Source organism: Acanthaster planci, linkage group LG10, assembly GCF_054643075.1.
Source record: "Acanthaster planci isolate LZ-2023a linkage group LG10, COTS_SCS, whole genome shotgun sequence".
In the NCBI taxonomy this organism is placed as follows: domain Eukaryota; kingdom Metazoa; phylum Echinodermata; class Asteroidea; order Valvatida; family Acanthasteridae; genus Acanthaster; species Acanthaster planci.
In genome coordinates this window covers 17,989,855-18,014,047 of record NC_141786.1, presented here as the reverse complement: position 1 = coordinate 18,014,047, position 24,193 = coordinate 17,989,855, and the positions used below count along the sequence as shown (strand labels likewise).

Genomic DNA, 24,193 nt, shown 5'->3' with positions numbered 1-24,193 from the left:
TACTGTCATTTTTATTCCAAGTTACTGCCCCGCCAAACTTATTCTCATGCCCTGAAGCAGAGTTCCCTCGAGCGTACACGACGTTCGCTGAACACGTACGTTCATTCCTTATTTCAAAACACTTGCAGGATGTTATTTTGCCCTCCTACAGATCCAGTGGTCGTCCGCGGCGTTATATCATGCGGACGAATTTCATTTGACTGATGATAATTGCTCGTTCATTCTTGGCAACTTCTACCAAGCCCTGGCGCCATATTGTTTGTCCGTGGCATCTCCCCTTAATACTACCACCTGGGGCCTATTTGGCGGCGGTCATGTTGCCAACTTCATTCAGCAACAAGCCCGTTTGGTGTGAATTTCATTTCATGCACCGCACCTCGTGGCCCCAGCGTTTGATAATTGGCCCAAAAGTTATGGTATGCTGGAGTAAATCCTTGTTAATTTGTTCATGAAAGTTGGGTAATTTTGAATTCTGCTAGTTGTAATTGCTGTTTGAATTTGCATATCGAAGGCTTTGTACCGCGGAGGTACATTCCAAAAATTTATTTACCGCTCCATGTGCTTTGGTTGGAAACAAATGCTGATAATTGCTTTTCATACATTTTGCTGATATCTTTGTGTATTTGCTGATATGAGTTGCTGTTCTGCGTCACCAGTTTCGGGCGGGAACGATCTTTGTAATTTTTGCTGAATGGCTACACTTTGCCTGAAACGCAATGCAAGATATATGTGCAGTTTGGCGTCACCAGCTACGGGCGGGGAGCAATATATTGCTGAGTAGCTATACTTTGATTGTGCAGCTTCGGGCGGGAACAACCTGAACTGTGTAAAGTTCAATAAACAGCTGCTCAGGCCATTCGACAAAAGTTAGAATGCAAGTGTCCACCTATCACTGAGTTCAGCTCTCTGGTCGTGTGCATGTGGGGATAATAGAATGATAAAATCGCTTATATACAAAGTCAGATAATCCCTGTCTTACAATGTCTGTTACATATTCACTGACATTTAAAGCAAAATCGCTGCGTCCTTTCAGGCGTGACATTGCACATCCTACATCTGTTAACAGGCTCGTCATTCATGCATGCAATTAAAGTCAAGTCGTGACACGTTCAGCCTAAAGTTGGGCTGAAATTTGCTTCGTAGGCCCGGATGTTAGATTACGACTGTGAAGTCATTTAAAAACATGAAGATAAATATTTCTTGATCACTCAACGAAAATCGTTACCACATGAAACATCGAAGTTGACTCCACATCATCGTAGTTATCGTACATAAACAACGAGGCTTCTCAGCAGCCATGGCGGGTCGTTTTTGCCTGGCAGTTTTGGTCATAATTCTTCTGAGCGTTTACAGTCTGGTCACCCGTACCGATGCTGACGAGACTGAAGGCACTTCAGAGGAAGCTGTAGATCAGAGGAATCTCCAGGTAAATAGAAATATGTTACATCCCATCCCATTACATACAAAAGAACTGGGTTTTCTGACCATTCAAAAATTACTGGGAACCTCCCCTTGAAGATCGTAGTTGTGCAGTTGATTTGCACGAAATAATCTTCATTTCAGAGCATGTGTAAAACTTGAATCCAGATTAAACTTTTCGTTGAAGTCAACTCAAACAAAAAAGATCTTACGGGTCAGCTAATGCATACTTAGCAAGCAAATGGGATATAGTATAGTTCTGGTTAAATCCCCTCGGAGGTGTATATGCGATATGCGATTCACGAAACTAGCCTCGATGAGTTTACGACTCGAAAAGAGTCCAACGTCAACCACCTTGACAGTGACACTCATCAACGCCTTGGAAAGCGTTTACCACCTCCTGTGATATTCACACAGTACAGTGATCGCGTTTCGGCTGGATATTAGGCTAATGAAAGATCGAATTTGACCCGAAGAGCAACAGTGTTTTGAACATTTTCTTTGGTTCGTTCACCTGTTTCTAGGGGCCTACGTGTTAAGCAACTATAGTTTCAGTGGTCAAATGTATACAAAATGTAGTCTTTATTAATGAAACATCTTTCCACACAAGGATGAGGCAACATTCAGCTGCAAGATAAGTTAAAAGTATTCCCTGTTTTATTTTAACGTTAAAATATTCTTTTGATGGGAGTGACCATATTTCGCTATACGACATATAGTATTTCACTGTTTAATTAATCTATTTCTTTAGAGGCAGAATTTTATGGAAGTTTGGTTTTCAAATTGTCCCAAAAGCACAAAAGCAAAATTATTTCTCCTGCAACAACGTGAACTGGCATTAGACACGGCAGAGCCTTCATTGTTTAAAAATTGTAATTTAGTTTGAAAATTATACTCATTTGAAATTTCCGAAATTAATTTCCAGAATTATAAATGCCGACGCGCTTCATAAAAAAAAATAGTCCGTGACCACCCATAGAATGCTGATTTCGTCATTAAGTTAAATGTTTTTACCATCGAGATGGAATAACCAATATACGTCACAGTGAGTGAAGAATCCAGAAGCAAATTTCATTTATTTACTATTTCGCAGGTCAAATTTACAATGGATGAAACAGAATAAGTAGAGAAAAAATTACATACGGCAAAGATTACATAGGCAAAGAAAAGGTGTTGTTGAATTTGGGCTTTCTTCCTCAATATACCAGCGCTTTTTCTCTGTTATCAACATGCTGAACATAAAAATACCTTCACCGTGGTGATTATTTTGGTCAATATATATATATATTGCATTTAAACGAACGAATCAAATAAATTTAACACACGGTGTTCTTATTTGTTTTAATTAACTGCGTCTTAACGGATATAACAATCAAATCATAAACGCCTCAGATCATGCCTAAATTAATTTTCCCGGCTATGATTTGTAACAATGATTCTGTAATGAGGCATATCAGGCCCGGACGCAGTCGTTCTTGGATCACTAACTGATAAAATGTTAAGTATCGACGTTCACTTGAAATACGTTGCCGAAGTTTCAAATAGAAGCCATCAAGAATCACAACAGTTGTGGTGGATCGGCGCTGGTCATATTTTAACTCAGCGTTGGTCTCTGATCAGCCGTAAGACGCTAACGATAGTCGTGGCTTTTATTTGATCATTTTTATAACAGATACTCAACTATTTCATACCTGATCAGGCTAAATGAATTATATACTTTCTGAACTGAGAAAGCGTGTCGTTTGTTCTTGTGTCCACACAAAAAATGGAATGGTAAGGATAATACTGTGATGGTCACTACTTGCATAGCCCCAGGCCGGGTTTTGTTGAAGTGTAAACCCTAACAGATCGGAGGTGAATCCCGGTTCGGACCACTTCTAATAGGAGACACAACTCGAACTTGACCGGCAAACAGCAATCCGGTTTATTCACTTATCATTTATACATAGACACCCTGTATGATAAAATCCAACAGTGAAAAATATGCTTGGGTTCACATATACGGTTCATGTATAAAATACGTGTACATTACCTGCGTGCACTTAATGCACGTTGACCTCGATTTCAAACAGTCAGGCTTTTGGCCCCCCCAAAAAATCATGCAAAAACAACACTTATAATCACTACACTACACAAACCCAGGCCTGGGTAGGTACACTAGCTGGCACTTAACAAGCTGTTCGATGTCTTTTTGATGATGCTCTAATTACGCAAGATAGAATGATGGATCGATGGAACTGTTCAGCAAGGCTGTGTGAGATAGCTTATGTCGCGGGAAAATGTGCTTGACACGTGAGGGCGCACTTGCATCTATCACAATACGGACAGGCTGCCTCTCATTTCTTTTCTTGTCATCCTTGCAGATATTGGTTCACCGTGGCTGGGCGGATGAGGCGTCTCGTCAAATCGGTCGTCCCAAAGAACTCAAAAAGGGTTTGGGAAAAGGTGGGAGCAATCCACACCGACCACCACGTAGAGGAAGATCTGCATCATAAACTCCAGCTGGCAAATCTCGTACTACAATCCTACTTTCGTGTTGTAGTATTCATCAATGTGAATTTGTTACCGGAGGCGTTCATGGGCTACTTGCCATAAAAAAAAATAAAATAAAAACGGGTTAAAGGTCACACCCGAATGAGACATACCCAAGTTAATCTGTAAGTTTACTGGACCCCTTGGATCTTATACACAGATGCCAAGAGAATATGGTTGTAATTACCATATAATAACCATGTCACGTACTGCATACCGCATAGAGACGTGGATTATTTCAATCAGTTGGGAAAATTAAGAAATTGGGTAACGTATCTCCTCTTGGTGGCAGCAAACAAAGGGCAGTCCGTTACTGTAAGACTCTTGGTTACATGTATAAATCTTACCCTGAAAAGGCCAACAGGCACTATACCGTCGTCTGCAACTATTAATTTAAGAATCGGAATAATTATAGGCCTATTACTGATTATTGTGTGAATTTAAGCCTTTTCTGACAATGGCAACTTCATAACCATCACTAAAGCATATCCGAGATTCAAAGTCTCAACAAAAACCTGAAAAAGTTACACAATTTTACTTCTTCGTGAGAGCTCACTTTTTTAGCATTACAATGGTAGGGCTCACGTAGAAATACACCTATTGGGGCAAGGGTTAAAAACTGTTATCGATAATATTCCAACTCAGTATTTGTTTCATTCGATAAAGTTGAACAGGTTTCTAATCTACTTGAATACTATGTACTATTGTAACTTCGTTTCTATATTGGTTGATGTTTTGTTAGTGTCTGGTTAACTCCAACTCCCCCCCCCGTACCAACTAACCGTCACTGATTACCGTAAGCATCCGTTCACTGGTCAACATAATTCGATTTTATTTTACTGTTAAAACTGTCACCATGTTGTTTTAACACGGAATTTGAAGATTACACATAATACTGCAAAAGGTTACATTTTCTTCTCACAACGTTTTGACAGATGTTATGAATGACAACAGAAAATCATTTGGAATCTCAGCCATTAAGAATTCTACAACACTGATGGAAATAACTGTGGGCGTTAAACTTTTCTCTCCTGTTTTTAAGAAAATGTCAGAACACAGCTGTTTGAAACGAACAATCATAGGGGCCGACTTTATGCGTAATAAACTCTAAACGCAACTCCAGCTGTTTTGATGTTTATATTATGTAAACGTAAAATTACATTTAAATCACTTTAAACTCTTCGGTGTTGCCGTATGCCAAATAAATAATTCAACCAATTAAAAAAAGGAAACACAAAAGAATACAGATACAAGTTAACAGACACCCTACGTAATGAGGAAACGACATAATGGGAGGGGGGCTCTGGCTGTTTAAAACTGGTCCCCTCTCCATATTGAAATATCCATCAAACTCACGTCTGTTCAGTTATCAAGGCATGAAAGAGACTGCAAGTTTGTAGCATTTTCACAAATGCACATTTTGGGCAACATTTGGATATCACCAACACTGCCTGATGTCAGCGTCAGCTGGTAAAGGGTCGATTAAAAATGACATCATTATAAAGCTTTGTGCACTGTAAACAACCCTGGCCGATGCTACGTGTTCTGCCTCGATTCTGAATCAGCCGGCTGATATCTCAACTAGCGCCTTCACGAAAACGAGCAGGAACTTTTTTTCCACTTCCCAACGTCCACAATACATGAGAGACAAGGAGAAAGTTATGCTTTCCCTAACTTTCACACAGCTCTGACCTGACAAACAGAAAAGGACAAGACTTGAAAGGCCACTCAACGAGGGTTCGTGTATGGTTGATATTCTCTCTACCACCGCATACATGTACCTGCACCAAACAAAGACTGAAGCAAGAATACCTCTAAACCAACATCTTCTGAGAAGCTAAGCTAATGATAATTTAACCAGCAATTAGACGTACAATATTATTGCCATATACTTTCTCCTACATCGACGGATACAATAACATATGTAGACAGATCTCTCCAGCGGGCAAAATATACACCGATTGTGTGACACTTCAATACTGTTAATATTGAAATGTTCTTCCAGTTTCACAAAGTATTGAAGGTGTGGATGGAATTTAAGGATATTGGCGGTCCGAGGGGGCACAAAAAGAAACCAGTTTCGAAAGAAATGCTAAGAAAGGCAACTTTTGGGAGCTATTTCATATCTATTCCTTCCAAATATAGGTATTTTCCTTGCCATGGCGACGACGCTGGTCCTCACCGGAAAAAGACGACCACGCAGCTGGGCACCCACGCTCGTGCATATGCCAAAAGGCTAAGCACGGACCACATATTCCACCAAAAATTGGTAACACATGCTCGGTGCAACCCACATCGGGTGAAAAAAACGTGAGCATATGCGGTGAGTTCCCACCACGCGCCTGTCACTAATGTGTCAAAGCACACCGTGTCTTTCACGAACACAAGTCATATATAAGAACCACAAGTTTTTACGATACCATTTCAATGCTTTAAGAAGACCCACAACATTTCAATATCGTCTAATAAAAGTACTTTAATATTAACATCTTCCTTGATATATTTATAGATATCTGTGAAGCAAAGGGAAAGGCGGTTAGTCTTCTAGGTTTCGGAACTGCGTCTGCATGTTTTCGGCGAGCTCGTTGAAGTCTGCCTTGATCTTGGCCTCTCCGTCTTTGACCGGATCCTGCGAGTATTGGGAGAAATTATGGGAAAATTAGTACATAACAGCCCAATTTTCCATTAACAGCACTATCGACTGGCAAAAACCCCACCTGAGATCTCTTTGACTTAGGACAATATATTTTTCATCTCACGTGGGTGAATGGTATCTACCGTGATCTGTTCTTGCACACAGGTATTTGAAATGGTTACTCTCCAACGGAATGTGCAGAGTGAAAGTAAGCGGTTGTACTTAAAGACAACTTGCAGAATATTTTGGCAACAGCACCTTTGTCAATTACATCATATGTTACCTTGTACTTAGTCTCTCCGGGACGACGTAATCGTTTCTGATTCTGCTATTATTTTGCAGGCAACCTCAAAAGGGTTCCTCGTAACATGTATACTTTGACGTGACAAACAAGGTTCCGCAATTCAACTTGGCCTGAGTCTCACCTTGAACTTCATGCTGCTGAGTTGGTACATGATGTCGCCCATGTTTTCTCGGATGATGGCCCAGGTGATCTTGTTCTCGGACTGGGCGGTGCTCTCCACGGCATGCCTGGCAAGATCGTAGAACAGGACAATGTTCTGCAGCATACCCACCGTCTTGTAGAAGGGACAGTACCTGGAAAAGAAAAAGTTCTTTTTCTTTTACAGAACTTACACACTGTATTACACAGCATCTATGGAGATACCCCAACGAAAAAAAGGAATTGCATGACCGAACAATAAAACTGGAGCCTTCCATGGCAAAAAATCTGACCCATTTTGCCATAGGGGTCCAAGTATGTTGGCAGACAACACACTAAAGTAGGGGTCTGTAGTGCAGTGCACTCTGGAACATATGACAAAGGTAGGTGGTTCGAATCCCACTCATTGTTCACATCCAACCTTTAGTTGGTAGAGCCCCAGAGTGATTGACAAAAGGTAGCTTATTTAACCCTAACACTCCCCAGTCCTCCAACAGGAGAAGGACTGAGGAGGGTTAGGGTTAAATCCTACAGACTGCCCGTTTTTAGACCTCTGGGCAAAGTTACAAAGGTAGGTGGTTCGAATCCCACTCAATGTCAACTTCCTACGAACCTATCGTACGGAGTGTAGCCATTCTGTTGGAGGTAGTCATCTTTAAGGAGCTTAGCCACCTCCAGTGTAATCTTATCTGACTCGGCCAGGGATGCCTTCCCTACTAGCTGCACAATCTCCGACAAATCCTCCTCCTCTTGCAGAATCTCCTTGACCTGGGTATGAATATTCATGAAGGTCAAACACTGGAAACAAGGTGCACAGATGATTCATATGAATTAATGGTCTGTTGGAGATACAAGCCCTCACCACTGGGCCACACCGCCCTCAATCATGTTTACACTGAGGCGACCTGAAGTGTACTGAGAATCCACCCTCACCTTGGTTCGGAGGGGCACAAACTCTGCAAAGTTCTTATCGTAGAAATCGTCCAGGACCCTCATGTACTTGGAGTAGCTGATGAGCCAGTTGATGGACGGGAAGTGCTTACGCTGGGCCAGCTTCTTGTCCAGACCCCAGAACACCTGGACGATGCCTAGGGTTGCCGTGGTGACCGGATCAGAGAAGTCACCACCGGGTGGCGACACACTGGACATCAACAGGAGAAAGCATCAGTGCAGTGATATGATATGATTTCTGTCAGAAGTGTCTATGTGAAAATCCAAATGTGCAGTTGCCAATTATTCCTAGAAGATACTTTATTACTTCTTCCACAGAACCCTGAAACCGAACTTCAAGGACTCTCTAGGACTAAAATATGACAATTTCGATGACATTTAAAGTCATTTTACAGAGAAAATGTGTTTGGCAATCTGAACTGGAAGACGGCCAATAGCTACCACTATGCACTGACAGGGTAGCATGTAAATTTATTACTATTCTATCATCACATCAAAAGTGACCAATCAAGGCAACCCTTGTATGACCTTAATTTCCATGACTTTTCTATGACTCTTTTCCTGTGACAACAGGATTCCAGGACACCATATGTTTTTCCAATACATGTATACATGTATTCCATGACTAACCAGGTCAACCTATTTTCCAGTTATTTCCAGGCGCACGGGAACCCTCCACACAGCCAAAGCCCCAGAAAAATATATATCCTTAATAACATCCCCCTTTTTGCCCTGAGGGACTGAACAAAAAACTCAGTAGCACAGACAAATCTGGCTACTGGATTTGAAGTCATTACTGTCATGTCAGCAAGCTGTAATGTGGGACACATGCCACACATTTCAGTGGTCTTGAAAAAAAATCCACACTTCCAGCCTCCTTTTGTAAATTTCTGACATTTTTTCAATAATTTTCGACACTTTCGGGAAAAAAGTCATTCTCCACAATTTGGTGATTACTTACGCTCCCACAATGCTGACGCTTCCCTCCCTGTTTGGGTTGCCCAAGCATTTGACCCGGCCGGCCCGCTCATAGAAGGAGGCTAGACGAGCACCAAGGTAGGCTGGATAGCCGCTATCTGAAGTACAAGATCAGAGGCAAGTAGTCAAAATGGATGGAGGGGCAAAGAAAAGATAGGCTGGTAGGGGAAATTTGAACAAAGTGCAAGGTGCACAGGTGAATGTCGCACATTCTAACGATTACAGACCACTGTACTGATAACGCCATACATGCACTTCGTTGACATGCTTTTCCTTTGGTGCTAAGTGGACAATGGGCCCCTTACTGGCTCCACGGGAAAGTGGCAAATGCACATGTATTTGATGTGACATCTTCAGAGCATAGACTACTGGTTGAGCATGCTCATGCTCATTGACAAACATGCATGAGACTGTCCCTAAGCAAATTCGTTTCTAAGAAAACAACATCTTCTTTCCTCCACGTAGAAGATATATCCGGACTATTTCTTCCTGAACAAGGCAAGATAGAGAGTGGGTTATCATCAACAGAACAGGTGCAAAAAGTAATTAATCATTACTTTCCCTACGTGCACGCATCAGGCCCATCAAAATCCCTACAACAATCTCAGCTGGGAGAGTACAGCATGGTGCTGCCATTTCTGGCACAGACATCCAATCAAGCATGACAGCCGTATCTATCCTCACAGGTACCCATTTACTCCTAGGTGAAGAGAGGCACCTAAAAGAGCAAAGTGACTTGCCCACGGTCACACTGCATGCCTGCCGCTGGATTTGAACATCCGACCCTATAAACACAAGTAACGAACCCTATGCCATAGGTTCTTAACTGGAGCATTTTGAAAGGAACAGTGAACAGACTCTAGGGATAAAGAAACTGTATAAGGGGGGGGGGACTTACCAGCAGGCATTTCAGCCAAACGGCCGGAAATCTCTCTCAGGGCTTCAGCCCATCGGGATGTAGAGTCTGCCATCATAGAGACATTGTAGCCCATGTCACGGAAGTACTCGGCTAACGTGATGCCTGCAGTCAGAGGGGGAAAAGACATTTAGTCACAACAGCCTGAGGTTCTCCTAACAGCCTTTAAAATTGCACACGACAAGCAAATGGGTCTTTGAAAAAGTTGACAGACATCAAGGATTTGGCTGTTAAAAAAATACTGGCAGCAAATACTTCATAACAAGTACTTCAGATGGCTCCATCCTTGACAGGATAACTTGCTGACCAATTTTTATCACAAGCAAATCTACAAAATGGCTTTGACGACAAAACATTCAAGGCAAAACATTGGCTTCCACGTCGAAAGATATTAAACAGCTAACTGACAGCCTACTTGCAACATGCTAGCCAACCGATGGCCTTCAGTTTAAAACACACAAGCCAACAAATGGCCTTCACCCTATCATACACAAAGTTATGGCCTCCTTACCACAGCACACTGACAAACACCCTACAAAGAAAACACACAAACCAACCAGCCTCTGTGCACTGGTCAACAAGGGCCTACATAATATCCACACCAAAACACAAAAACCAACAAATGGCCTCCACACTACAGCACACTAGCCGACAAATGGTCTACACAAAAACATCACCCTACAAATGGCTCAAATGTACAGTACCAACCCCAACACACCACTCAACAAATGGCCTCCAAACCACAACAATGAAGCCAACAACTGACCTCCAATCCACAAAACTGAAGCCAACCAATGACCTGCATACCTGTGTAAATGGAAGCCTCTCTAGCAGCCACTGGCATGTTGGAGGTGTTGGCGACCAGAGTTGTTCGCTTCATGATGGATTCAGTTTTGCCGCCAATCTCTACTGTCAGCTGCCAAGACATGAGCAAAGATTACATGTAATTCAATTATGAGATTCTGTATGAAACCAGTCATATGCTATTCATTCATTCAACAGATTTTCTGTAAGCCATCCAACAACACACTGAACATGCAGCTGGGCCACTCTATACAGTTGGGATCCCGCATGTGGCACTTTCTGTCCCTGTTACGCCTGACCTGCATAATTTGACAGGGAATGTATCATTGAAATTGATTTCAAACTATTGTTGCTTATTGGCAGGCAAAATGTAGCAATTATTAACTCTTGGAAATTAAAAAATGAGTTCTAAACTTTAAAAAATCATGTGCCGAATATATTAACAGGGACAGGAAAAATTAGACCCCACATTTATAGAAAGACATATTTGCAAGATGGCACAGAAAGGGACAATTAAGATCAAACAATTAAGTGACAAATAAGTACGTTTTGTCAAGTTTAGGTTGATAAAGGTTGGTAATGAAATACTAGTTATTTAAAAAATGGTGTCCATACTGAGTATCTCAAAGTGCCCAACTTGATGCTTATAAACTCTGTTGTGTTGCGGAACAAAGGCCTAGGGTGATAGTGTTGGATTTTGTTAGATTGGGGACACGCAGCGGTTGATCTGTGGAGTGACTGGCTGGGGGTACCATGTCTTGGACTCTGCTCATATCAGGTTTGGTTCTACTTCAATACAAGTCACCCGTATACTGCTGAGATCTATCTATACCAAATGGCTCAAATTCTACAGCGTTGACTCGCTGGTGTTAAACAGGTTCTACCCTGTCCTGTGCTAGTAATTACAGTGACCAATCAGCATGGGTGTGAGTAGCCAGTTAAAATCAAAAGCTGACAACAGCTAGCAAAAAGCCGAAATGTAAAAAGTTCCCATACTTTTGTACAGACCAGGTGTACAAAAAAGCTGAAAATCGGCGTCAGCATCAACACAAAAAAGCTGAAATCAGCTGAAAAGCTGAATTCTCACACCCCTGCTTGTACCTGTTTAACTGTTTTAGGTTTGGCACTGTTTCAAACTAAACAGGCTAGTAGGTCAGGGTGAAACCAGGGCAACTCCAACAGTTATCAATAAACCCTCCCCCCCTTCCGCCACAAGAAGACAATGTGGTAGAAACAATGTGGAGGTAGTTTCCTCACCTCCGGGAAGTCACGAAGCACTTCGGACATCTCGTTGCCACGCTCCCCGCACCCTACGTACACGATGACGTCGCTGTTGGAGTATTTGGACAAGGACTGTGAGATGACGGTCTTGCCGCAGCCAAACGCACCAGGGATGGCGGTGGTCCCGCCTTGCACGCATCTACAGACATGGACGAATCCAAACCAAAAATAAAGCTTTCGTTTCCACAGGGCTGTACCCGATATTCCAGTACTTGAGCATTCCATTGGTTATTGAATATTTGTTTTCAAAATTGAATATTTAAAGGTGAGAATCAATGAAAGGAGAAAAATTCAATAATTCATTCAAAAATTTGCTTTCTGAATTTGTATTTCAAGGTGTTACAAGTAAACTTAACAGCAGACAATGCATATGCCGAATATCTTTGACCCACTTTGCAAAAATGAGTCACATGTCGCCACAGCAAATTTTAAGTTAAAAGCTTTTGAAAGAATCTTATGCAGTGTTTCAGCAATAGGAATCTTCAACATATTAAACTTTACACAACATCCCTTTTCACTATACCAAACTGAGTGACACATCAAAAACAAAGAGCTCGGTATCCTCTCTACAATGTAAACAAAACTCAACAGCGGCTCAATCACTTGTGACTCTTTCTGACAACGCTGGTCACATTTTGGGTGAAGCTATTTTGGGGGTCAACTTTTGGGAGCAAGTCATCTGGAGCACTGGGTAGCTGGTTGGTAATTTCTCAGACGTGATATCTTTGACCGCTGCGGTTTGTGCTGATACAGGAAAACAGCTTACGGGAACAACGCATCAAGGACTCTTTGTCCGGTCAGCAGTGGGTAGTTGGCGGGTAGTTTCTCATTGACAGGCCGCATCTGTCTGACAGGCCAGACCTGAAGCATGCTGTGTTTGGTGACCTCTCCGTCAAACTCGGTCTCTAAGATGACATCCTGAAAAGGCGGGGTCAAAAGAGAAAAGATGTCATAAAGTATCCACAATCAAAGAGGGTTGTCGTAAAGGTAACAAAGTATGAACATTTGGACTTTTCTAGGCTTGAAATGGCTCACAAGATATGGGCTCTAAAAACCGACCACGACTATACAGGTTTGAATCTCATGGTTGGGTTTCAAACCGAAGTACTGCCACACAAAACACAGGAATGGTTAATAAAACCTCTGAAAGTTCACAGATTGTGGATTCAAAATCATGAACCCCGGATATGTCATGTGAAATCCCACCTCTGCCCCCTGTTTAAATAAGAATAACAACAGCACCTGTGAAGCAGCTAGCCAGTGGCTGCGGCTACTTTCCCATGGACACTTACATTAAACCTAGCCACAGCCAGATCCTTTAGTTAAGACCACTCACAATCTTGGCTACTCACAGTAATGTCGTAACTCCCGGTGGGTGCTATCCACTTGACGGTTCCCCGACACTTTGGTGGGAGCATCAGTCGGTGCTCGATGAGGGAGTTCTCGTGGACGATACCATAAAAATCCCCACCTGTTATATGACTTCCCACCTGTTGACAAAAGTAGAACAACTAGCCATGATTACTGACTGTTGTGGTGTGGGACACGTTTCCAAAGTTGAGGGACATATAGCATCCCTTATGCATGGACGTCCACCCATTCCACATAATCCACGCACTTCAGGTAAGCCTGACTTACCTCAATCCCTGCACATCCACAAATTCCACAAGTTCCAACTTATCCTGTCCCCTTGGACATCCACACATCCTGGACAAGTCTGACTTTTACAATCTGTGGACATTCACACATTTTACAAATACCAACTTACCCGGATTCCCTGGTAGGGTTGGTAGTCCCATCGTATATCGCGGTTCAACGCCGCCACGTTGATGCCCCGCGGAATGTAGATGCTCTGGGTCAGGTCGTTGATATCCTGTTCAATTCAAAGGGAATGACATCTTAACTACAAACATCAAGCATACTCACAATGTACACTCCTGAATCCATCAAACTCCTCCACTCAACTTTTGATGAAGAACCAAAGCCCCATTTGAAAGTGTAGGGGTTGTGCTCTACATTCGTTCCTCAATCCTGCAAATTCTTTATAGCTTTTTAACAGATTTTGATGGATCTGAGAACATAAATGGTATTCCATATAAACTGGTTCTTGTAATATTCAGTACCTAAAAAGTTACCAGCCAAGAAGGCATGGCATGTACATGTAAAAACCCATGACTGGTGGTTTAAAAACTTCCTAAAAACATCACTTTGCCGAAAAGATTTCCTATTGAGCTGCATTTTCTGCTGTGAAAGATTTCCTAACTAAGCAACATTTCCCGCTAAGTAAGATTTTTCCACTCTGAACGATTTTTCACCAAGCATTATTTTCCACTCTGCAAGTTTTCTGTTGAATAAGATTATCTGCTAAGCCAGATTCCATTGAGTTGATTTTTCCACTATCTCTCTCTTTTCCACTTTTCTGCAAACATTTTCTCCTGAACAAGATATTCTGGTTTTCTGAGCAAGATTTTCCACTCAGCATGATTTTCTGCAAGGCAAAACTTTCCTTTAAGATTTTGCAAGAAACAAGATTTTCCTTTAAGCAAGATTTCCAGCTGGTCCTTGGGTGATTCTACTTACTCTTAGAGGTCGTTGGATCCCATCAAAGATGGATCCAAGAATTCCTGGCCCAACCTCCACAGAGAGAGGCTTCCCAGTCCTCAGCACGGGGTCGCCCACACTCACACCGGCTGCACGACTAGTAAAGGAATTCTTCATAAACACAGCAAAGACGGCAACCAAATGCTGTGGTTGCGGCTGTGGCTTAGTGTGTATGGACAGAAGTTAGTGGCTTGCAACTGCAACTCCCATCGATGCACATGCCAATTGAAGCCACAGCCACAACTTTCTCTGTCCAGGCTAGCAAATCAGACCTTTCCCCACAGAAAAGTGTAACATTGTCATAACAATTAAAAAAAACACGACTAATCAGCCATATTTTTGTCAACCGTAATCTTAAAAAAAGGCCTCATGTGGCGACATCTAGGTGGCACACTGTATCTGCCATGAGCAGAAGCACCCCCTCAGTGGTTGAAAAGAGACAAGTTGGATAGGATTATTCACTTTGCTGGTAGCATAACGCAGTTCTCACTCTCTCTTGGTCCAGTGTAACGGTCTCATTTATCCGGTGTGCTCGGATTTCTGGAAGAACGCGCCAGATATATGAGCACGTTGCCGCGACGTGCTCACTTATCCGCCATGTTGATTTTTCCAGTTGCGTACGTACAATGTACCTACGCTGTGGTCCTGCATTTGGTGCGCGCGGTGGCTTAGGCTTACGAAAAAATGCAGATGAGACTGGGAGATCCGGGGTGGTGCAATCATTATGGATGTACATGTACATGTATGTCGAGCCCATAGAATTGGACAAAATATCCAACTCTATGGTTGAGCCATGAGTGCGGACGTTGGAGATGTATCCACGGTCAGCACATGTACATACACAACCTCGTTCTCATTGGTACGATCTTGCAGCGCCATACGCTGTTTCCCAACATGCCTTGAGCAATCTTTAATTCGAACGCGCACACAGGAACTCAGCACACCCATAAAAGTGAACAAAACGGGACTTACTGCGCAATTGTTCGGATGCTAGTTTGGGTCGTTCGGCAGTTTTCGGTTAATGCCTGGATATCTGAGCACGAAGGATAAATGCGACCATTACACCGGCTTGGGGCTCATTGTGTAAATTGTCCTTATTCAAGGTCCAACTGGTAAACAGATCAAAGTCAATGTGGTGACTGGTGAAAACGGTGCTTCACCAACCCAACCTTTAAACCCTCGATTTCAAACAGCCTCTGTCAAAAGGATACAAGTTTCTTCGTAAACTTGGATGGTGGCGAAGTCCCCTTCAAGCCGAATGATCTCTCCGACCAGCTCGCTGTGACCGACACGGACTAGTTCGTACATGGCCGCCCCAGCCATTCTCTCCGCCGTAACGACTATAATCAAGATGGACATTTCCACAGCAATCATGCATCATTCTTTAATTTCTTTGTCTCCAACGTTTTATCGTGAGTAGGAATAATTTCAGTCTATTGATACCAAAGCCAGTTTTGAATTTCAGAAAGCCAAAGCCTTTCTGGAACAAGGCGCGCATGAGTCAGCATGTGGCCATGCTCGTAAGACAGACTATCATGCACAAACACAGTTATTCCCGAATAGCCTTGTCCCTGTTGAAATACCGAATCGGCTCATCAGACATATACGGTCTTGGTCAGCAGAATTTAAAAAAACGTGGATGGGCAAAACCCGCACACAAAACAAACTTTCTTGAAGTGAGATACTGCTGAGAAAATTGATAGTATTTCTGAAATTGCTTCCCGTCTCACAAATGTTTTGACGAGAGTCATTTCTCAATGAGTTAGTTTGGTATTGCAACAGCCCATGTCCAAATTGAAGTGCGTTTGAGGTCATTTGGGAACAGCAGTACGCGTGTGCGATTTTCTACCCTATGAGCGCTGTTCAGCACAGCCATACGCCCCCTTTATGTGCACTCTTTGTTCCTGGAAGACCTTGCCTTTTTTGAAAAACCAAATCGGCTCATTTCTTTCATTAGTTCAACCCTAACCACCCCAAATCCATCAAAATCCATTTCCCCCTTTTTCGGGGAATGGATTTTGAAGGATGACTTACCAGGGCCAGAGACGGCATGCACATAGCCATATTGGCTCTCTTTCTCCGCATCTTGCACCTTAGGTAGCTTGTCAAACTGTGACATGATTTGATCAGAAAATTCCCTGTTTGTGAGAATCAAAACATAAAATTCCAAATGTTATTCATTTCACCCGGCACAAATACTGTGCTCTGAAAAGCTTGATAAATACAGAAGATATTTGACCTTAGGAGAAAGTTTCATACCCGATATTACATGTCCTTGGCAATCTGTGTACTCTGAAAGATTTTAAAGTGTTTTTCTACATAAATGCTTCAATATTTTTCCTGCCTAAATGTGGCTTTGAAGGACATGTGTAATAGCTTTCTGCAAAATTGTGTTCTTGACAAAGTTGTCCTATCAGTCACTATCAGTCAAATGAACCCCATGTCTGTGTACTGTGGCAAATCAAGTGGAGGGCATTTTTGACTGTCTGCGATGGTTACTCTCAAAAACTAAAAAACTGAGAACAGGTGTCACATCTCCAAAAATCCTCCAGAGCCAAAGATCTCAAAAAGAGGAAGTGAAATATCCTGCATTAGAGTACCAAAGTGTGACGTCACTGTGAACCAGAAAGTGCAGTGCAAATGAATGGAGTATGCGCGAGTGTTGGTTCCCGCGCTAATGCCTTTTACACACTAATTGTGCGCGTGACGCATTCACTTCAGTACTCTATATAAGTTGGAACATAAAGGCATGCTAAACTCATTGAAGGAAGTTTGGGTAAGGAAAAACACGTCCGGTTTATTATGATCCTGTGTGCTCACTCACTTCTGTTCCAGTGGAAGAATTTAATAATTACAGCATACATGTTATGCATGCCATTATTTACTGCCCTCTATTTGTTATTTGAACAACATAATATCCGTATTCAAGTATTATTTGATTAAGACCGGATTAAAGGCAATACAGGCTAGGGCCTACATGTACATGTGTACAGTACTAGGCCTACTTTGAATATTACATAAATGTACTTATAAACATGATTTAAAAGGTGACACCATGGAGGAAGGTGACACAAACCACACAGGGCAGAATCTGATATCGGTCTAGGCCTACGTAACATCAGCCCAACCACTACCTCCATGGCCCAATTAATCATTTAAATGACGAAGCTGCTGTTTTGCCATGTTTGCACGCATGCATGACATTTGTTGTACTTGTACTATAAGTACATGAAGGGGGGCTGGAACAGCCTAATTATCAATATCATGCAACATTGCAAACTACAAGTAGCCTAAGCCGACATGTACTGAAGTAAGTACAGACCAGCAAAAAAAACAAACAAACACTGCGTGAATATGAAAATAACGTTAGGCAGTAGTTAGCCCAGGTTGGGCGTTCAGGGAGTCCACCTGCGCAAGGCAGTCCAGTAGTATGAGTATGGCCAAACCTTTTTTTTTTAAACATGAAAAGCAAAGATGTCCCGAAGCTTAAACAAGTTTATGTTAACAGCTTCAGCGCCTTGCACGGCTAAATTAAATTAAGTCAATTTTAACGCAAAGGCCAGCAAAACCTTCAAGCAACCCTACCTGTTTCATCAGTGAACCACCCGGGTTGTACAGCCGAGCTAGGATCATGTGATGATGAACTGAACCGTACAGTCGACCAGATCTACTACTGCAGGGAGCCCAATGATCAATTCCATAGCACGCTGATTGGATTTTGTTTGGGCTATTCAAGAAGCGCATGAAGGTACTATAATAGCCCAAAAAGTCTACTACCCAGACTGTTTGAATACATTTTCCTAGATATTTGGGAGAACCTGGCTGTGGTCAGCAGACAGTAAAAAACAAAAAAACGGTGACCGATTACTGCATGTGACTCAAAAGGAGACTGCAGGACAGGATACCAGTTTTCACGCACATGCCAAAAATACAAGCATGATATGCGCACTGTATGCAGTGTATGTTAGACATCGCGATCGGCATTGCCCTGGCCTGATCGCACCGAAATTTCCCGGGAAAAACTAAAGGTCGCCGTTCCGGCTGCTACGTTTGGAAATAAGTCATCCAAAAGGCGTTCTAGAATGCAACCGACTACATGTAGTTGGGTGAATCAGTTCAGATAAAAGAGAGGGGCATCGATCAGTCTAAACAGGAAATCATGACACAGTGAGTTTTTGACTAGGTCTTCCACACCGTGATTCTACCTCCATGATTTGGCTGTGCTTACCACTATACTTGTGAAGTTGTGTAGGCTAGGCCTACATTGACAAAATTTTGACTGTAAATGCATGTTATGCATGTGCTAAGGTATTAAAATTTACATGCATGACAAGAACTTGAAGAAGTGCAATGCTGATATCTTCTTCGCGCGGTACCTCCATCATGTCCATGGGTACATAAAGCGGGGGGGGGGCATGCGGAGGGCATACCGCGGCGGTAATTGTCGGCGCTTATCCCCATCGGTCATGTTGTCAGCAAAGGTATAGCATTATGCAATAGGGTCGACCAGGGAGGTTTTGACTGTTTTTCTGTTTTCATTTTTGAAGGGATTCAGGTTGGAGATGTCATAAACCATGGAAACCTAGTTTGGATTCCATCATAGCCTACACTGCAAAGCAAAGAAATTGACCCAGTTGTGATGGGGCCCAGACCCCTAGAATGTCATGTGATTCATGATGCACACTGCCAATGCCATGCGACAGTGATTTATAGTTAATAATAATAATAATTAATAATAATATATTCATTTATAAAGTGCAAATTTCATATAGATATGTTCAAATGCGCTGTACAATGAAGACATTAAGTGTGGAACAATGAATACATTTAAACATGGTTGAGCCGATGGCATACAAGGGTGCCTCGGGCAACAATAAGAAGCAGTTACAATTGGGAGGAACACCCAAGAGGAATAGTCTGGGTAAAATCCATGCAGTCAAGTAGGGACTGAAAACCCAATCCTGATGTGGATAGTTAATAGGCCTACACGTCGACTACACGTACAACTACAAATACCAGTTATGTCAATTGATTTATGTTAGGGTTAAGGAAACAGATCTGTTTCCATGCTTTGTGCCTTCATTACCTCCGTTTTGTCATATTATCAAAACTAAGAGACGATCTTAAGATTTATCGTTTGTCTTTGTTGCCAGGGGAAGGATTGAACTGGGAGCCATAACACCGCACAACATCAAACAGCTGAAGCGGCTCAACTCGGTGGTGTTCCCCGTCTCCTACAATGACAAATTCTACAAGGATGTGCTGGACGTGGGCGAACTGGCTAAATTATGTGAGTGCCACTGGCTCTGTGTTGGGACAAAAGTTGCATTACTTTGGCTGAGGATTTACTCTTAGAGCTCGTTTCAGTTCTGAAGGACTGTCTATATATGGCATATTCTGCAAAAGAGATCTGCAACTCACAAAGTTCTTTGCCTTCTGAGCTTAATCGAGAGAGAGAAAAACATGTAATAAAAATGTGTCATTTTGGAGATATGTAATACAAAACTGCTGCAAACTGCTTGCTGACTACAGTGACCTAACATACAAATCACAGAATAAGGAGGGCCTGATGTTTCGATCGTAGCAGAATCTTTCTCAAAGGCAAAATGACAAATGGACAGGGACAAATAAGCAAACAGAGAATCAACCAGCATGGATGAATGCTAGAGGACAAAAGGAAAGGTCAAGAAAGACAGAGGCGGGATAAAGTGGCAAAGGGGGTACAGGGGACTGCATGAGGACAGCCCCCCCCTTTGCCCCTTTATCCAGGGTGTGGACAAAGTGCCATGTTAGAAGATGCACCGCTGCGGTGGGCTTCAGTCAATTCCTGAAAAGATATTAGCCTGTAACATCGACTTATTTTTTATTTATTTTTTTTAATTGATATTGAACCAAAACATCCTCTGCAGGCTACTTCAATGACATTGTGGTCGGGGCTGTCTGCTGTCGAGTCGATACCACGGAGGACGGCACACGACGGCTGTACATTATGACGTTAGGCTGCCTGGCTCCTTACAGAGGACTGGGCATAGGTAGGTTTCCCCCCCCCCATGGTGGAGCAAGACATGGTAAAGACGGCAATGAGTAGCTTCATGCTGAATGAATTGTCCGAGTCTGAAGAGTCGTCTTATACCCAGCCACCCGTCTGTAAACCACTCCCCTCACATGCTCTTGTACTTTATCCCTAACCCTACATAATACTAAAAATTACAACTTAGCAGCAAACAGCTCTGCTGCTTGTAAAAGACAATGTACCATACAGTGATGTGGCACTATGAATGCATGGCTTTATTGTTCTCTGTACGAGTACATGTAACAATGGAGAGTGCCCTAGCCGAAGTAGTAATTTGTTTGGCGAGGTCCTTCAGGCTCGGATTACTACGTGGTACATGTTTTGTAGTACCGAGACCCCATAGCCAAATGATATGCTTGGGGGTTGAGTTGTCACAACCTTTGACCTTTCTGCCTTTTGTGTAGGAACGGTGATGCTGAAACACGTCCTGGATTACTGCAACAAAGATGGCAACATTAGCAATATTTATCTGTAAGTATCAGAGGTGTTTATGCATTGCCGAGTCTTCAGTTTTTGTGAAGACAGAAGTAAAAAGGGTCGATCTATATAAAGTGAGAGTAAACATTTTGGGGGCATTATTGGGCCTGTCCATGCATTGCTGTTGGATTCTCCTGACACCTCGAAATAAGATTTTACAACGCATTTCTGTTTACGGCAGCAGATGAATATTTTCCTGTCATGTTGCAATGCATTTTACCATTAGAAATTTGATTGAAAATAAACAGTAGTGTATTTGATGTTTGAAAGTTTGAGCATGCAGCATCAAAACTTCCAACCAGTACGATTTTATTGTATTTCCTACGATTTTGCAATGACAATACGACACTACAGTTTTTCTCAATGAAATACGATTTACAAAAAAAAAATCTTTGTAGTTATTTGAGATTTTGACCTATTTTTTGGCTTGAAAATTGATTTTTTTCACAAGTTAATTTTGCATGGTAACATCAGTTGTCGGCAATGTCGAAAATGCCATGCAAACAGATGCAACACACATAACGCGGTGTCCGCCCACCAGGCCCTCTATCGTCCGTTGCTGTTTCATTTGTGCAGTTCATCTGTGTGCTGTACGAAAACTATGGATTTATAAGCAGAATCAGTCTGGGGCCCAGACTACGCATCATGCTCGCTTGATCATTTGCATATGAATCAAGCTCCAAGTTATTATGCAACAGTGAAGAATAGGTTTTTTTTTAAGAAAATAGGATTTTTAAGGTAAAATCATAGAACCTTTGGTCAAGTACAAGGTTGGCAGGTCTGCAGCTTAATTCATGAAGGGGTACTTATTTGAACAAGTTTGATCAAAATAAGTTTAATTCCTTAGAGTGGAATTGATTCTTTTCCATTCTAGCCTGGAGTTGTTTGAATAATCTAGCTGAAGGTAGATGTTAACCATGCATTTACATGTACATTCTGGGAATCAGAATGTTGCGTGGAAAACAAAAAGTATCAGTTCTACCGTATCACAGAAATTGAATAGAATTCATTTCAAGAATCAAGCCGGTTTCAAAATTGGAACCGAATAAAGTTAGGTTCTCTCAAATAGGACTGAAACAGAATTAATTCCAAAAAAGCTGTCGAATGCAATCAATTCTGCAATAAGCCCACAGAACTGATTCTTGAATGCGATCTGAATAGAAATGATTCCAAAATAGATCAGATTCCGAAATGTATGGAGGAGTCATGATGTCTTGTTCCAAGTAGATGTCAAATATTCCTGTTTGTACTTAAAGATAATTTCCACAATTGTTGATGCCAGGTTTGGTTTCATTTCCCAGACATGTACAGGTTAATAACGAGTCTGCCATTGAGTTCTACAAGAAGTTTGACTTTGAAATCATCGAAACCAAGGAGCATTACTACAAGAGAATTGAGCCAGCCGACGCCCACGTCCTGCAGAAGACGTTACAAACCAAAGGAGTGTGAACTCAAAGGATTCAAAGTTTTGGACTTATCAGGAGTTTGTTGGCCTGTGGCCACCAAATTAGATTGATTTAGTGGCCATCTGGCCTCTGGCTTCCAAAACTAGACTGATTTGGTAGGCAATAGAGAAGAGCAGAAGACTGGGGCTTGTGGAATAATGCTGGAGGGGCTTGGACTTTTTGCTGGACACTGGCTGCCAAATTTGACTGATTTATTGGCTCAAGGTGGCTTTTGGCTTCCAAACTGGACTAATGTGGCCAGGAGTACTCAGTAGCATACATGTAGGTGTGACAAACATGATACAGAACCAAGACGCTTTTGTTGGCCGTTGGCTACCACATTTAGACTGATTTGCTTGCCAGCTGGCGTCTGGCTTCCCAACTGGTGGCCTTCTCTAATTTGTAGCCGATTGGCCAGGTAAACATCTGGGCTACCACGGGAGGAAGCATCAGCATGTTTCTGGCCTTTGGCTACAAAATATTACCAGCCAACAGCGCATAATAGACTAGCAAGATAAATAGCACCTCCTTGTCAACTGCAGAGATTTCAAAGATCATAACCTTCACTTACTACAAAGTACCAGTTTTTTTTGTCCTACCTTGTTTTTTGAAGTTCTCTTTGGCATTCAAAGCTCATTGGATGGTGACCAGAGAAAGCAATTTTATACATAATCTCTGATGAGAATCTATATAGATTGTGTTTTCTATATTTCCACACTGGACATTTTGTTACATTTGAGTTTTAGCACCATACAGAATCTTTGTCAAGATCCGTACAAGTATGCATGCAAACCACAACAAATTTTCAATAACTACGTTGGATACAAATGATATTAAATAAATGAAATTGAAATTGAATGAAATTTCTCAGATTTTACAATAGTCACGTCATCACTTCGAAATTTTTCAGTGTTGATTTAAGTAACATATTTGTTAAAAAAAGGTTTTTTTTCCTTTTTTCCCAAGTAATGACTGTACATGTGGTAACATAAATGTATAGTCTACACATACGTTGAAAGTTCTTATTTCTCACAGAATTGGTTGTTTTCTTGTTAACATGCCTATTGTTTCTGTTAGTATTGGTACAGTTGTTGGTACTTTGATTTATCTCTGAGCGTACAGTGTAAAAAACCTGCCAGATTCTGTTGAGTGAGAAATGGCCATTAAAGTGTGTTTTGGAATATCCTATCGTGTTGTGTCCTGCAATACAGTGCATGTGTTTGTATGGTGTCCAAATACAAGACAAGGGTGAGATTTGTCAGGAATTTCCAGACTCCAGGTTTTTTTGACAGGATTTTCCTCGTTTCTGGATGTTTCAAATAATCCCTCATAAAATCAAGAAAATGCTGAGATTTACCATTCACTTGTTTTTAAAACATGGCATACATAGAAAATATTTTAAAAGGAGCCTTGAGTCCGATTTCTGAAGTTGCAATGTTGTAAGATAAAATTATGATTATTTAAGTTCTGGTAATGACACTAAGGTTCCTCAACTAAGTGCCCTAGGCACTGTAGGTCACAAGCCTGAAGAAACCTGTAGAGAGGAGGCAATGAAAAGCAGTGTCACTGTTAGAGGTGGGAGGAAAACCCCAGAGGAATAATCTGGATTAAACCCACTAACTCGAGTAGGGACTGAAAA

General features: G+C 41.9%; 2 protein-coding genes and 1 long non-coding RNA gene across 3 annotated transcripts; 2 read left to right on the top strand and 1 right to left on the bottom strand.

Moving 5' to 3' along the window:
• The first annotated feature begins 1,032 nt into the window (after positions 1 to 1,032).
• Positions 1,033 to 5,073, top strand: LOC147797913 (uncharacterized). Its single transcript, XR_015426616.1, has 2 exons — positions 1,033 to 1,426; positions 3,783 to 5,073. It is a non-coding gene; the product is annotated as an uncharacterized LOC147797913 (long non-coding RNA).
• LOC110990397 (V-type proton ATPase catalytic subunit A) lies at positions 4,759 to 18,279 on the bottom strand. Its single transcript, XM_022255389.2, has 15 exons — positions 18,145 to 18,279; positions 16,594 to 16,697; positions 15,771 to 15,899; positions 14,539 to 14,648; positions 13,727 to 13,831; positions 13,311 to 13,448; positions 12,725 to 12,876; positions 11,935 to 12,097; positions 10,681 to 10,789; positions 9,856 to 9,978; positions 8,941 to 9,055; positions 7,962 to 8,169; positions 7,642 to 7,796; positions 7,012 to 7,183; positions 4,759 to 6,580 (listed from the first exon to the last, which is right to left on the bottom strand). Exons 2-15 carry the CDS (start codon positions 16,676 to 16,678, stop codon positions 6,488 to 6,490), a joined length of 1,857 nt encoding a protein of 618 aa, XP_022111081.1. The 5' UTR covers positions 16,679 to 16,697; positions 18,145 to 18,279; the 3' UTR covers positions 4,759 to 6,487.
• Positions 18,280 to 18,433: 154 nt separating this feature from the next.
• Positions 18,434 to 23,742, top strand: LOC110990398 (N-alpha-acetyltransferase 50-like). Its single transcript, XM_022255390.2, has 5 exons — positions 18,434 to 18,726; positions 19,713 to 19,849; positions 20,469 to 20,591; positions 21,037 to 21,103; positions 22,411 to 23,742. Exons 1-5 carry the CDS (start codon positions 18,719 to 18,721, stop codon positions 22,556 to 22,558), a joined length of 483 nt encoding a protein of 160 aa, XP_022111082.1. The 5' UTR covers positions 18,434 to 18,718; the 3' UTR covers positions 22,559 to 23,742.
• The last annotated feature ends 451 nt before the right edge of the window (positions 23,743 to 24,193 follow it).

Coding starts and splice junctions, on each gene's coding strand:
- LOC110990397 (XM_022255389.2), bottom strand. CDS start 16,678: ATGTCACAGTTTGACAAGCTACCTAAGGTGCAAGATGCGGAGAAAGAG. Junction 9,979..10,680: donor AGAGGCTTCCATTTACACAG/GTATGCAGGTCA, acceptor CTCTGACTGCAG/GCATCACGTTAGCCGAGTAC. Junction 8,170..8,940: donor AGCGTCAGCATTGTGGGAGC/GTAAGTAATCAC, acceptor GTTGATGTCCAG/TGTGTCGCCACCCGGTGGTG.
- LOC110990398 (XM_022255390.2), top strand. Junction 20,592..21,036: donor TTACAGAGGACTGGGCATAG/GTAGGTTTCCCC, acceptor CCTTTTGTGTAG/GAACGGTGATGCTGAAACAC. Junction 21,104..22,410: donor AACATTAGCAATATTTATCT/GTAAGTATCAGA, acceptor TTCATTTCCCAG/ACATGTACAGGTTAATAACG.